At 46.6% G+C, this 14,863-nt stretch overlaps 1 protein-coding gene across 2 annotated transcripts; it reads left to right on the forward strand.

Moving 5' to 3' along the window:
- The first annotated feature begins 4,297 nt into the window (after nt 1-4,297).
- Nucleotides 4,298-14,851, forward strand: LOC144174327 (uncharacterized). 2 transcript variants are annotated; one of them, XM_077702967.1, is made up of 5 exons: nt 4,298-4,454; nt 9,527-9,602; nt 10,749-10,951; nt 11,524-11,805; nt 13,598-14,851. In XM_077702967.1, the coding sequence occupies exons 2-5, from the start codon at nt 9,527-9,529 to the stop codon at nt 13,772-13,774; spliced, it is 738 nt and encodes a 245-aa protein (XP_077559093.1). In that variant the 5' UTR covers nt 4,298-4,454; the 3' UTR covers nt 13,775-14,851. The 2 variants fall into 2 exon arrangements, with proteins under 2 accessions (XP_077559093.1, XP_077559094.1); XM_077702968.1 differs by lacking the exon at nt 4,298-4,454 and adding an exon at nt 4,529-4,608.
- The last annotated feature ends 12 nt before the right edge of the window (nt 14,852-14,863 follow it).

Consider the following 14,863-nt stretch of genomic DNA (forward strand, 5'->3'; position numbering starts at 1 on the left):
GGGGAAGAATGTGAAAGTGCGAATGCAGGAGTTGAATTTGCGCGGTTCGGTAATGTTCGCGAAAGAGAGATCACACACACACACACAACTACAAAGAAAGAAAGATGCATTTATTCACAGACACCTATTTGTGTTGTCGTTGTACTTGATTGCTAGAGCGGATCTCAGCTTTGGAATTTCGTGTCAGTACTCCTTTAAGCGGGTGCATTAGCCCTTCTCACGCCCGATTCCTGGCCAATCCCCCACGTGGGTATGTGCCATGCACAGACACCTATTTGTGTTGTCGTTGTACTTGATTGCTAGAGCGGATCTCAGCTTTGAAATTTCGTGTCAGTACTCCTTTAAGCGGGTGCATTAGCCCTTCTCACGCCCGATTCCTGGCCAATCCCCCACGTGGGTATGTGCCATGTCAGCGGCCAGGCAGCGCGCGCCCATCTCCCCCCGTTGCCAAGGAAGACGAGGAGATTCCTGGCCAATCCCCCACGTGGGTATGTGCCATCTCCCCCCGTTGCCAAGGAAGACGAGGAGCGCGCGCACCCGCAGCTGTTGCTATGTGGACGGACGGCGGTCAACGGAATTCAGGGTCGCTTATAAAGTGCATTCGCACTTAATAATTGTAGAGAATGATGCATATCGTAGCGAGCGCTGCCTGCCGGTCCTGTGGCAGGGCCAGTCGTCGTCGTGCCTTCTCAGCGAAAAGACTACTGTTGTTTTGTACAAGCTGCACTTGCTCATTTATAACGTGTTAACAAGTCAGGGTGAGAATCGCGTCGAGAAGACACTCGGCGAGCCACAGCACGGCCTCGAACATGTATTGCGACAACTGCGGTTCACCGGGAACAGTCTAGCATATTTTGCTGGAGTCCCTACATGCAGTCAAGCAAGAAACCACCTCGCACAGAAGATCGAGTGCCTCAACCACAGTTTCCTAACTTTAAAAGCACTTCTGGGACCATGGCCATCTGCCTCGTCTCAGCGTAAAAGTGCTAGCGACATTATTTGAATACCTCAATGACATCGGTGCCCCTAAGATTATAGGGCCAGAACATCCTTGCACTGTGCAACCGTTTATAGACTTTTCACGTGTCACACTGACGGTCCCCAACACACACGCTGTCTCCTTTTTTTTTTCTTCTTTTATTTCCTTCCTTCTTCACTCCCTTCCGCCTTACTTTTGTAGCGTGAGCTACACTGGCCGAGGTTGAGCAGTTTCGCGTGGCTCCTGGAGAGCCGTGTTGCGCATGCGCGAGGAGCAGTGACGTCACACGATGCATGGCGGGCCGGAGCCGCCGCCGCCACGACTGGATTGGATTGGAATGGACTGGATTGGATTAAATTGGATTGGAAATGGTTTTAGAAGCAGCACGCATGATAATCAGCTAATCCTAGACAACCAGGAAAGCTAAGAATAACCAGCTGAACCTTAGCTCACGCTACGTATATCCTGGCATAGCCGAGCTAAGCCACTGCTAATTTTTTATTGCAACTTTATTGCAACTTACAGCAAAAATGCGCCTTACTTCATGCTCGGTACATTGAAAATTCCAAACTAAGCTATATTGTGCTTCACGGAGCAGTCGATAAATTTTTCGGTCTTGGTAACTCAAACGACAAGTACGCTAAAACGACCTGGCATCGTCATCACCATCATTATGTTCTCCAACTGTTCCTTTCTTGAAATGCCCTAATTCATTCTTTGCCACCGAATTTTCGGATCCCTTTTTCCTCCATCAATTTAATGGTCTTACTCTACTTCTATACATATAGTTCCTTCTCGGTAGACACTCTACATAGTACACTAGTTGTCAGTTCTGCGGGTTATATATGCAGCCCAAATACATTTATTTTCATTAATTTGAGCCATTATGCATTTTACACAAGCTTATTCTCTGATATGGGGTGTTCGTTTCCTGCCCCTATAGGCATTACTCTTACCATCCTTCTTTCCAATGCTGGTTGCACTAACCTAAGTTTTTCTTCAAAAACCCGAGCGTCTGCCCCTTAAGTCGTTACTGGCTGTACGTATTGGTCGTGTACCTTCATTTTCAGCAGCAGAGCAAGACTATTGTTCAATATTTGAGCGTGCTTGCCGAACGCGCCTCTAATGGCCTGGAACAGCGGCCGGAAACAAAGCAAGGATAAAACTGAATAACTTACGAAGGAGACGCTTTCCTCATGTCTGTGCGATTCTCGTGAAGCAATGGTCCAGTGCTCGGCTATGCATGCACCGTGCATTGCCATCTTTTCAAATTAGTCCCTTTTTTTCTTTATCTATAGCGGATTGAATTCAAAGTCAACAGATTTGTATTGTCGTATCACGAACGACAGGGAATGCGGGGACGCTATCAGGCCGAATCCTTCTGCCCCTTCACATCACGTGATCAAACGAAAATTCGCTGTGGTGTCGTATAATACGATCTGAACGCGACAACCCGTCGAGTTATTAACCCATTAGTTGCCGAGCTATTCGTCAAATATCTGCCAAGTCATTTGTCGAGAAATACAGTAGGGTTTGGAACTCCGTCTAGATTGCCTCTGCACAGAGCTAGTAGCATTTCATCCATATCGATAGCTACAGCATGTTAGTCTTTTTGGGAGGAAATCGGTGTTAGAGAAAATAAATTATACGAGCGTTACGAACCCGCATGCTGCTGCCCCGTTCCTGCATACTGACACTCCGCTCGCGTTAGTTCCACGGTCGCACCGACGCAGCGACGCCATGTCTCGTGTTAGAGCCATCTACGCCGGTGGCACGTTTGGGTCTTTGCCGGCTTTATGTTCCTGCTTCACTCTCTCCTCTCGAGACCCACTCGCTTACAAGCTATTTTACATGCTTCTCTCCAACAAATTTTTGCCTTGAACTCAGACTTGCAAGCACCTAAATGAGCAGAGAATGCTTCTGAGCATTTTTCATTAGAGCAACTTAACTCAACCTCTGATGCAATCGCGTGTAATGGTTGCTTCATTTTATAACGAGTACCTGGGTTCGTGGCAAAAAAGATGCCGTAATAATAATAAAAAAAGAATCATGTAGATATCGCGCCGTGGGTGAACCGGTGTTTCAGCGAAGCTGTTATCTGTGTTTGCGCTGATTATTGCTGCTTTTGACTCCGTGTATCGACGTCGTTCATGTGCAATGCAACACCAGCTTGTTTCGGCGCGTCCAGATGTTTACTACCGCATTGTTTAGACATTTTTCCACTTCCGTATTACGACCCAGTAAGGACCCGCCTTCAACGCTATCATCAAACAAAGCTGTTGGGAAAGTTGGTGCATTATGTTCGAAAAATAGAGCGCGACTTGGACAACGACAGTAAAGAAGGACGGAGGGCTTGTCCCGTCGTCCTTCTTTACTGTCGTTGTCCAAGTCGCGCACTATTTTTCAAAGAAAATTCAAAGCTATCCTTTGAGACGTATCGAATCTGTTCCGCTTTATGTTAACGAGTGGAATTGATGATGATAATGACTCTTTGTGTTATCATCTAAAGATTGCCTCTCATCCATCTTCCATCACAAGCAATGCGTTGAGGCTACGCGACTTCGACGTCTGCTTCCATCCCGATAAAGCCCTTTAAATGCCACTGCCTAAAGACAAAGTTAAAGAGAAAACAACGGGAGGGTTACGTAGAGGGCGGCTATACTCTTAGTCACGATATACTTTTTAAATTTCACGTTTCCAAATTTTTGTATATTATACTTTTGTGTGTGGGTCGCCCCAACCCCCCCCCCCCCCCACTCCTCCCCCCCGAACCGAAATCCTGCATGCCCATGCCGCTGCCCTGTGGTACTGCCATAACTCCCGCCAGAAAAGGTCTGGCCGATGACGATGTATAAAAACTTCCTAGACAAGTGGGCAAAAAATGATTACGCGAAAATAAATTAATAACCGATAACGTCGGAGAGCGCACAGGCGAGACTACAGTACGTTACTTAAACATATATCAGTCAATTTGCTTACCATCGGGAAATACAGTTCGAGCAGTTACGAAGTTTTATTAGGCCAAACTGCCCTGACAAGAATTGGACCATCCTGTCGGTCGAGACTGCATTCCACTGCAAGCCTGATGCGGCCACGACACTAGTCTGTCGGGACGACGGGTAACGTTTGCAATAAAGGTCTCCTATCAGCTGGCTCATTTTCCTATTCTTATTTGGCTCGCTAGTTTCTGCTTCGTTTCTTTTTCCTCATTTGCTGAAAGCTGCATGCTTCTTCTTAGCGCCGCGAAGCGATATAAACCGGTTCAATGGCTTTCTTTATTATCTCCCCGCACCCATCCTCTTCCCTCCCGCTCCTCCTCCTCCTCCTCCCTTTGGCCAGCTTTATTTTCTCGACGTGCTCTGGTGTCCCATAGGCCCGGACGTGCGCACCGGCTCCCCTTGAAGACCCCGCCGACGGCACAAGGGTTCCCTTCAGTGTCGAGGTCAACGTCGCACCGGCATCCACGAGCGATAAGGTGAGCGCCCGCGCTTCGCGAGGTCTTGCGGTCTCTTCCACTGGGACACAGCTTCGCGGCCGTGAATGTTGCTCGCGGGCAGTCCTGCCGTGAAGGTCTCCGGGCCTCTGCGTAGAGTTCATTCTGGGAACGTCGAAGGTTCGCCGCAGTTCACGTGCGTAATCCCGCCCCGTCTCATCAACAAACGGAGTGAAACAAGAGACGCGCGATGCTTTAATGTAGTACAAGGAATAGCTTCCGTGACGTTTTGGCGCCGCCGTTCCGCTGTGCTATACCTTGCCGGCTCTTGCAACACCGGCTGCGGAACACAACCTTCACTTGTCTTATTTCGTGATTAGGGAAACAATCTTATTTTGCCTTATTTCGGAAGCGATCACGCAGCTTAACTTTCCAGTTAATATAAACGAGAATGTCTTGTGAACCTTAGACGGGACTTTGTACTGCGAATGTCATGACAATGGCACTTAAAGAAGCGTTTGGAAGTGTCGAACATCGCGGAGCTGCTTCGAAAACTGGCCCAACATTCAAAGCTTCAGATCAAAAGTAGATGGTGTTTTATTGAGAGCAGGATCTTTTTTTTTTTTTTCAACCTTTCAATTGTGGTCCCACTTTCTGGCTCTAAGAGGAGTCACTAAATAAGCCCAGGATGATAAACAGTTCGGGTAGTTTCGCAACCTTCATCACGCACATACAGACTTACGCCATTGCGGTATATATAGCTTCGACTGCTGCGGTTAACTTCTAAAATCCACTTGTGCTCGGTATGCCATAAACCGGTGGCTATTACCTTAGAGTCCAACACCCAGCCTGCTATGTTCATGTAACTTCAACTATATTTCCTCTTGCGTGCTTTGTTTCCCCCCCCTTTTTTTTTGTTCTTTCAACGCTTTTATATCACTGACACTCCGGATAGTGCGACCCATTTAGTAGGCTATTTTTCACGGCTTGGCTTCATTGACTGATAAGCACAACTGCGCGTAGCTATCGAGCGACACATCGATAGCCGTGGAATTTCCTGCTGATAAGTGACATGCTGCCTCATTAAGCAAATATAATTATCTCTTTCTTGAGCACGAATAATTTGCGGGAGGCTTGAGTGGCAGTGTCCGGCAGGCGGAACAGCACAATGAAAAGAAATTTAAAAAAGATGCAGTACAATGCGTTACAGATTGTTGATATAATTCGTACAGGCTTTACAGTATTTGTTTGTGGCCGTTCAAGGCAAAAAAAAATACTATCTCACTAGGCAAAACGCTGCACAATGGCGGTGCTGTAGCACGTGCACAGCACTTTGGTGTTGATCAAATAAGGCTCCATACCGTTTACAGTGCATGTGTGCAGTATGACCAGGCTTGCTCCGATTGCAGGCTGACCCAAATGCAAGTAATCTAGGCAGGGGTACTGGCGGTGATAACGTGGCGCTGAGGGCATTGTGTTGTGAAATCTATAAAGTGTGATCGTAAGAGCACTCTGTATGCATGTTGCTGTTCACTTCTTGTGCCTAAGCAGCACATAAAGATTAGCGTTGAAACTTTGGTCAGCAACAAGAAGTGTTCGAGCACACGTTCACAACAATCTGTTTGAGAAAAAAGTACAATCCACCACTTTGAAACCGCCCAGAGGGTAGCACTCGATTGTCTCAGCTTTGGCACGTGCCTTTTCATTCAGTTAATTTTTATCCCGCTTGCACGTGCTGTCAAGATATGACTTGATTGATTGTAGGGTTTAACGCACCGACGCTACGCAGGCGATGAAGCGCGCCGTGGTGGAGGGCTCCGGATTAATTTTGACCACCTGGGGATCTTTAACGTGCGCCGAAATCTGCGCTGTCAATGTTATGGAGCCCACCAACGAAAAATTATTTTATCTTCCTTTGTGTTTCTCATATCTTCTGGGTGCGGCCTAGCAGTGGTCAGTGACCGCCTTTGTCGACTCTTCCATTCAGCCATCTATGTGCACGTCTCTTACGTTATGCATAATTGCCCACTGTGCCGGCTCCGTATCTCAAATATTTTCTCTATCTGCCATTATTTCATAGGGGTGTGTTAACTTGTTACGGCCCAGAACTATTGGGGTAAGAGCAAGGGAAGGGTAGCGAGCGCGCAGGTGGCAACTTGAAGGGAAGTGCACTGGAAGGTGAAGGACAATGCGAGGGCTGACTTCTGGGAGACAGCTTGGTTTTACAGCGAAGCTTATGTCCCACATCCACTGACAGAAAAGGCTTTGCGGCAAAGCCAACTTTTTCACGAATGCTCTAGCTGTAGCTCTAAATTTTATGTTGGTAAAAATCTTGGCAAAAAATTATAATGCAGTTGACCGCTAAGGCTACTCCACCATTACGCCTAGTTTCGTTTACTTTCCATCGTTAGATCCCCGCATAGTCGTAAACGTTTCGCATTCCCGTCCGCTGCCAATACATGGTGTCTATGGAAGGAATATGGTTGCAAAAAATGGCCGTAACTTGTGTTCTGTGAGAACTATCCGGAAACAATTTGCTCAAGCGACTACATAACCGCAAGAAGTTTTATTTCAGTAGATATCATGGATAACTATTAACCGCAATATTAATACAAGTAACACTAGGTCGCCGCTTCTGAGTCATCGCAGTATCACAAAGCCTCGTGTTTGTTCGCTAAGCCATAACTGAAGGCTTACTAACTACTAACTACTAACTACTACTAATTACTAACTACTAAGCCATAACTGAAGGCTAAGCCATAACTGAAGGCTGAAGTTTCATATAGTTGATTGACTGCGAAGCATGCCAAATCGCAAATTACAAACAATCGCGTTTTCTTTCTTGCGCACGTTTGAACTGCGCGCCGGTCAATCGTGTTTCGCTTCCTGAACTCGTTTAACTTTGCTGTACCACTGGTCCAAGAATGTTAACACCGGGGACTGGACACGTGCAAGTTATTTATAGTGCCGACATACCTGCCGCAAGCAAACGCATTACCGAGTGCCTCAGATGCCGCTCGATCCTTATCGTTGTAGTATTGTTAGGCCTCGTGTATTATGTTGCGCTCTTATGCCACGTGCTATTACATTACACGCTTTGTATTTTCTTCACACTCACGCACCACGCTTGTGCACCGATTACCACCGTTATCATGAAGGAGAAGATTTGTTCTTGAACAATTCATGCAGTGACGAATTATCTGTCGGCATTGGATGTGCTATACGACTAGAATACTAGGTCTACACCGCTGATGAGTCTTTGAGCGGGGAGAAAATCGGAGCACGTTACCTGCCGCAGCGTGCAGCGTTTCTTGACAATCCCTTGCTAGGAAGACTGCAATAAATATCGCTGTTGTGTTTGCGTGTGAAGAGTATGCTTATACTATTGGCCTTCGTGCAATGCGCCGTGCTCCGTTTGGACTAAAATTCAAACTCATTCGGTGCCTGTACATTGACGAAACCCACCAACATAACTGACTTCAAGTGAACGAGTTTCAGGTGAACGAGGCTTCAGGTGAACGAGTTTCAATGCGAAGACATGTAGATAAAAACCGACCACAGTGGCTCACACCGAAAAGGAATCAAACAGCTTGCAAAGACAATGCCGCATGACAAATGCGGCTGGCTCCAGAAGTTGAGTTAGCATCAGAAGTAGGGTCCACATCACAGCCGATTTCTTCGGGAATCCGGAGTGTATATGTATATATATATTTGTCATGTTAAATCGCAAACTTTTTGCAAAAAAGTTCCGCAACGACAATTGTTGCTGGGCTAGTTGGTTACCGTTTAGCACCATTAAAGCAAGCGCGAAATAACGAAGAGCTTGTTTTCTTTCTCCTCGTCGTCATTATCTTGCTTTTCCCATCGTGGTCCTTCGAAGCAGTTCACGTCTTCCAGAGGTGCAATGCCGATTACGCCGGCAATGATGATGCATGGCAGCTGACCACAAAATGTCTGTCGACTTCGTTTAGCCATCACAATAACGCAGTATATAATGCCACGAGCGACAACAACCTGGCATTCCCACGTGTCGTATTAATTGACTGTTCGTGTGGTGGGTGTGGTGGTATGGTTTTAAGGCACACACCGATTGAGGAGGATTGGCCAGAAGGAAGGCCTTCAACAATACGCGGACTTTCAAAAATTCAATGCATTTAAAGTAAGCACGTAAGGTAACAAAGTTGATGAGGACTACTCATGTAAGAAATACTCAAAAACCTTCCTGCTTTTTGCCATTACCTAGTTCTTCGTCGACGCCGTTGGCACGCGTTTTCTTAGTTACCGCGTCCAAAAGAACGGCCAGATTCCATTTCGACGTTTCTGTTAGTTACAGAACACATCATTTTTGAGGCTGCCTTTCATTTGATCAGTCTGAACGGCAAAAAGAAAAAAAAACGCCTGTCACGTCCTTGCAGTCGGATAAGAAAAAAAATATACCGCCTCAGGTAAACGGCGGCCTCTAGAAAATTAGGTCCCATTTGTGGAGCTACAGATACGGTATACCTCGCACCGGTATGTAAGAAATGGTGAAGAAAAAAAAAAAGAAACACGCACAGGACAGTCCCCGGCTGTTAATGATAGCGGGACGACGGGGTTGAAGCAGGTGCCCCGCGCGGTTCCGTTTGCACAGCCGCGCAGCGGAATCAGTAGGCGCAGTTCGATGCTACTCAAACAGGCGAACGATCGCTGCAGCCCAAATACGATGAGCGCCTTTAGGTCACAACGCACGGGCCTCAATAAGAGCAACTACGACCTCCACTCGGAAGAACGCGGCGCCGGGCTTTCGTTGCCGAACCGGAACTTCGCCGCGCCGCCTTTAATTCTTATTTTTACATCGACGACAACGATCAGAGTGGAGCATGAAGACTTCAATGGTGTCTTCATGCTATCAGTGGTTTTAGTAAAACGCAGCTTGGTTTTTGTTTCCCAAATTTTTTTTCTCAGTTTTTCGCGTATGGAGGAGGTAGTTGTCTTCCAACAAGTTTCATCTACTCTATTGGAATGTGCGCGCCCTGTAATTCTGTAGGTTGTTCGATCGACCGAACACTTTGTGGCCCGCTGGAATCTCCCGCGAACTAACGTTTGTTTTTTCACCCTGAATATGGTTTTTGCAGATGAAGCTGCACTTGCTGCTCCTGAGCCTTTGCACTCTGGCCGTGGCTAATTGGATGAGCCAGGAAAGCTTCAGAGGTAAGTTGTTCGTTTATTCGTTTACGGGGTAATTCGGCGTTTTCCCTTTCCACGGATATTTTCTGTGCGTGTTAGTGAACCAGCATAAGCTTGCATCACCCGTGTGCATTCAACATACGAGAAAATTCAATTGCCGTCGAAAAATAAAAAGTCTGATGGCATTTAAATAAGTACAAATTTTAATATTTCCTTTATTTTCCATCCTTGGAGATGGAGGAGGCAAGGAAAAAAAGCTGTACAATCATTTTCAGATCTGGATCAATATTTTTGTTCGTTTTCTGACATTCATGCGGAAACAAGCACTGTTCCCGTTTTACTTGGTATTGAAGAATCTAAGTCAAGGATAATCTCCCGACCTTTCACAGTAATCTACAGACCTGAATTCAAGCCACCGAGAAAATAATTAACCTTTTCGACTACTAATCCTTATTAACGAAATGTACATGTAATGAAACCAGGTGCAAGGAGACAGATACACTGCCAAGCATAATTATAATGTGCATTTGGCAAAAAGTTGAAGCCATAGCACATTTTATATTTTACGATGTGTGCGTCTGTGTGTATGTGTGGGTGGTGGTTTTGCACGACAAGGTGCCTCTCTGTATTTGAACGGGGATACACCCAAACAGGGGTAAATTTACGTACTAAAAGGATATATACTAATCCGAGTATCGTGTACTAAGTTTGATAAATGAAACCTAATCATTAAAGGAGTTTGCTGCAAAGTTCGGCACATAACTGTCAACCGGGAGGTTCACATAACTGCGGATGACGTAGGAAACCCAATGCTCTGGCATCTCAAGATGTTTAATCTTGCAAACTTGTGGATGTTACAGCTAAAAATGTTATCGCATCTGAAACATAACCACGTACGTCAGGTCACAGCTGAAATTGAAGGGGTATTCCACCAAGAGAAAATCTTCGTTTGCAGTTGAACAAATGCTCCTCCCCTCCGCGACAAAAGTTGTTGCCGGAATTCCACATCCTTAGGACGTCGGGTTTTAACTTCCGGAAGTTAAAAGTTTCGGGGTGTGCATACCGCTTAACTGTTACGACATTGAGTGAAGGTGGTGACCTCACAGTTATTGATTCACACTTATCGCTTGGCACTTGCTCCCTCCTTCCGTCCTGCGTGTTCTTTCGCAGAGGCTCGCTCGCCGGGTAGCGCCTACTACGACCGGCACATGGAGGACCTGCTGCACCACAAGTTGGAGAAGTTCAGATCAGTCATGCTCACGGGGTACCCCAGCCTCGGCATATCCATCATGGATCCGCTGAACATGCCGCCCACCGACCTGTCCTCCATCTTCGGAGGGGACGCGTTTCGATTTCACCTGCTCCACATTCAGGTAACTATATGACGGTTAAGGGAGCGCTATAGGTGGCGGTCTGACACAGGCGTACCGCTGGAATTACTCGCGTTGCTGTTGTAAACGTTTTCTGGTATTGTGTAAGAAGCTACTAGCCAAGTAACTCATCACGCCTCGGTCAGTCTGACATGTTTTTAGTCTCTCACTACCGCAGCACGCTCCGAATACAGGCACTTCATTCTTGCTTGTATTGTGTGCAATACAAGCAATACCTTGTAACGAACCTGGAGCAAATGTGAACTTTATACGTTTGCTGCATTGGACATTACGCAGTACGAAATGTGGGCAAGTACAGTTGCCCACATTTCGTAAGTCGCCCACCCTGACGTCAGTTCCCCCCAAGACTCAGTAGACTCATTCTTGGATGAATTTCTCGCTGACGTCGTCCTGTTTTAGCGAGAAAATTCAGATTATTCAGGTTATTCAGGTTATCGAGTTTTACAATTAGCGTGCCGCGCTGGCAGCGAGGTTCGTGCTTCTCCTTCGTAGATTATTATTTTTTAATCACCAGGTGCACGCACTGACCGATAATCTGCGCGAACCTGTTTCAGATTCGCAACCTGTCCACCTTCGAGATAACGGAGCTGAGAGCGGACACCCAGCAGCTGAAAGTACACCTGACCTTCCAAGTTCCGAGGATTTCCGGAAGGATGCAGTACGCGGTGGCGGGATCCCTCTACGAAGTGTTCCCTCTCCAAGGCAGCGGACGCTGCGACGTCGTTTATGAAGACGTCACCATCAACACAGTAGCGCGGCTCAGGGAATCGAACGGGAAGTTCCAGTTCGCCAAGTTCGAAGATTCCAGCGTCGACTTCGCATCCGACGAAGTTACGGTAAGCACCCACTGCAATTCGCCACCGGGTCTCGCCAGCTCCCGTACTTCTGTGTGAGGAAGTACCTTGTAGAGTAAGGTTAAACATGTGTTGCATGCGCATGCGATGAATGCGGTGACATTTTTATCCAGCTACAATTACAATTTTAAATGTTACAATTTTAAAATACTATAATGATAGTTAAACTTCAATTCAATATACGAACTTCGGAAAGACTCGCGGCTGTTAGTGCATACCTTATTAGTATTGATTTTCCGTTTTCCTGATGCTTACTTCCCGTCATGTAGAGCCCCAAGCTTGTTTGCATGTCCATAAATACAGGTTCGTAAGAATTCGACACATTTTTACTTCGGTAGTATTGAGTGGATTTCACAAACAAGATTTATTCAAGTCTATGATTTATTCAAGTCTTTAAAACTGTTCTATTTTCCGAAAAACTCAAAGGGACACTGAAGAACGTTATGCGTTTTATACTTCCCAGATTAGGCTTCAATGTTTAGGTCATGTCCTGAGTTATTCCGGCCAATTTTCCTCCCTTTTTCAAAGACTAGGGCTTTCAAAGTGCCGCTTTCACAATGCCATCTTCTCAGTTGATTCCTACCACCGAAGCTTTGCTATTATCTCTGCCAGTGCACTTGACAAGTATTCGCACTGCACTGTTAAACATCCACCTCCTAATTTTCCAACATCCTAGTGCTACAAGTTCAAAATACATGCACACCGGTGTTACTTTTTTGAATTACCATGCCTCCGGTTTCCCGCTGTGCTTTGATTATTCTAATATAGTGTCTCATGACATGTAGCGAATGTCACGGGGGGTAATTAGCGTCCTCGACCGTTTGCATCCGGCCAGGTTATCGCTGCCCTCACCAAAGTCGCATTCATTCGTTTATTATTTCGCCACTTCAAAAAAAAGTCCCCCCCCCCCCCCCCTAACATGCGACCCCGCTCCTGTCCCACGTCAGCCTCGTCCATAAGCCTGCTTACCTGCTTGTCCGTCTTGCTCTCGTTATCCGTAGGACTTATACATGTCACCTTCAATTTAGAAGTGCTTCGTGCGTCCCGTTTGCAACATTCCGTTTCCTAAACAGTACAGTACTGACATTTTTCTGCTAGTGCATAGAGCCACCTTCTCGCTCGCTTTTAACAATGGCGCATTTTGACAAACTTTGGACCAACCGCAAAAAGAAAAAAGAAAGACTCGCCGTTCGACCTTCGTTGCTTTGAGGTACAGTCTCCTGTTCCCGTCTTAATGTAATTCTAAATTTTTTCCTAAGTTACGCGTATATAACATAGAGGTGTCCTAAGCCAATTGTACAAATTTCTTTGCGCAAATAACACTGTCTTGGTGTGTTGGTGTGCTTTCGGTTGCTGTAGATGGAGTACGGAGTCTATCGCCGTATCCAATTGATGCTTTGTACTGTGTCGAAAGTGCCGGTTCTGAACTGTAGGGGAAATGAAATGTCGCTTCCCATTTCTGCCGTACAGGCACGTGTATAAACGGAGACCCTTTATTTCTTTGCCTTTACCCCCTCATACGCATGACAATGCTCAAGGCGACGCGTTTTCATCTCCTTCAATGTCCCATCAGTGTCAATGCCATTGGAACAAGATTATCTAGCTATCCATTCGCCACAGACTTTAACGCTGCTCCCGGAAAATATAAATTGGCATTTCAGCACAAAAGTACTGTCCATGCTGAGAGCGAAACAGAATCCCGGTGAGAGTCTTCTTTGCACAACCCGCTCTTTGCACAGCGCTGCTTACGAACGCTGTGCATTTTTACGTGCAGGTCCAGCAGGGCCCGCCAGTGTCAGCCGGAGGTGGCCTGGGCGCGCAGGTGGGCCGGATCCTCTTCTGGACGCTGTCCAAGCAGGCCTCCAAGACCCTGCCCGCCAGCCTGCTCTGGTTTCTCAACGACGCCCTCGAGCGCGCTCCCCGACCAGACGTCGGCCAGGGCCTCTCTTAGGGAACAGTCGGCACATTTCCTACGTACCGGGGAGGTCGAGAATGAAACTTAAGAAGTTTTCGTAGCCTGCATCTTCACAGGAGGACAACGGTCCTGGCGGTGGTCAACTCACGCCTGCGGGCTTTTGTGCTGCCTATTAGGCGACTGGCAAAAGGGAAGGTGAAGTGCTACACCTCGCCGTAGCCAGCGCCGTTATCAGGATCCGGGGTGACCTAAACGCTGGAATAGTCGGGAGAGACAGAAAGACGCGTGCAGTGGTAATACGAGGGTCGGTGCACTGAGTGCGCTGTGCGCTTTTGTCCTAGTGTTCACCGCGATATATCCCCTGTCCACGCAGCGCATGCACCACATTGATACAAATGAGTAGCCAGTGATGTTAAGCATCACAGCTATCATCTACCATTTTTTTCAACTTCTATGAAAAGCTCGTCAAGGTTTCAATATATGGTCACATTTGCTGGTTGAACCAAGGTGCTAGGAGTAAGCACAACTGTAATCACCTCAAGCAACTTTAACCTTTGCAAGAAAGGTGTTGCAGGCGCTTAATTTTATGGTATTTTGGAAACTGTCGATTTCATCGACTTAAAATTGCTAAGCAATGGTTCAATGATTGTTGCTGCAGCGATAGTTTCTTTGGCAACCAAAGCGGCGTTTAGAAGGTGACGTGTATTTGGGGCAGCTCAGAGCAGTAAAGGTGCTTACTCAGGGTTGTTCAATTATCCATGAAAAACTGGCAGATTACCCTTTTCGTAATTAGCGCAGCCTTTCGACGCGTTGGAAGTGGAACTAATGCGCAAGCAGTCTTTGCAACTACAAAAAAAAACTGTTCAGATTTTCACCCTGTTCAGTATCAATCGAAACTCCAGCCATGAACTGTAACAAAGCCCTCGTTAGCGCTGAACCTTCTTTATTCCACGCAGGCAAGCTAGGTTGTACGCAAGCCAGAGTGGTTGGTGTTGTCCGCCACGTCGCGATGTCCCACTGAGCATATCCATCACGGTAGTCTACTTTCATCATGCTATTATCCTTTTATTTATTTGTAATCATGCGCAGACCATTAAACGGTGTGTCATCGTACCTGCTTCTTGT

The sequence above is a fragment of the Haemaphysalis longicornis genome, unplaced genomic scaffold, assembly GCF_048455015.1.
Source record: "Haemaphysalis longicornis isolate Haplotype H1 unplaced genomic scaffold, Haemaphysalis longicornis Haplotype H1 scaffold_3, whole genome shotgun sequence".
Classification (NCBI taxonomy): Eukaryota; Metazoa; Arthropoda; class Arachnida; order Ixodida; family Ixodidae; genus Haemaphysalis; species Haemaphysalis longicornis.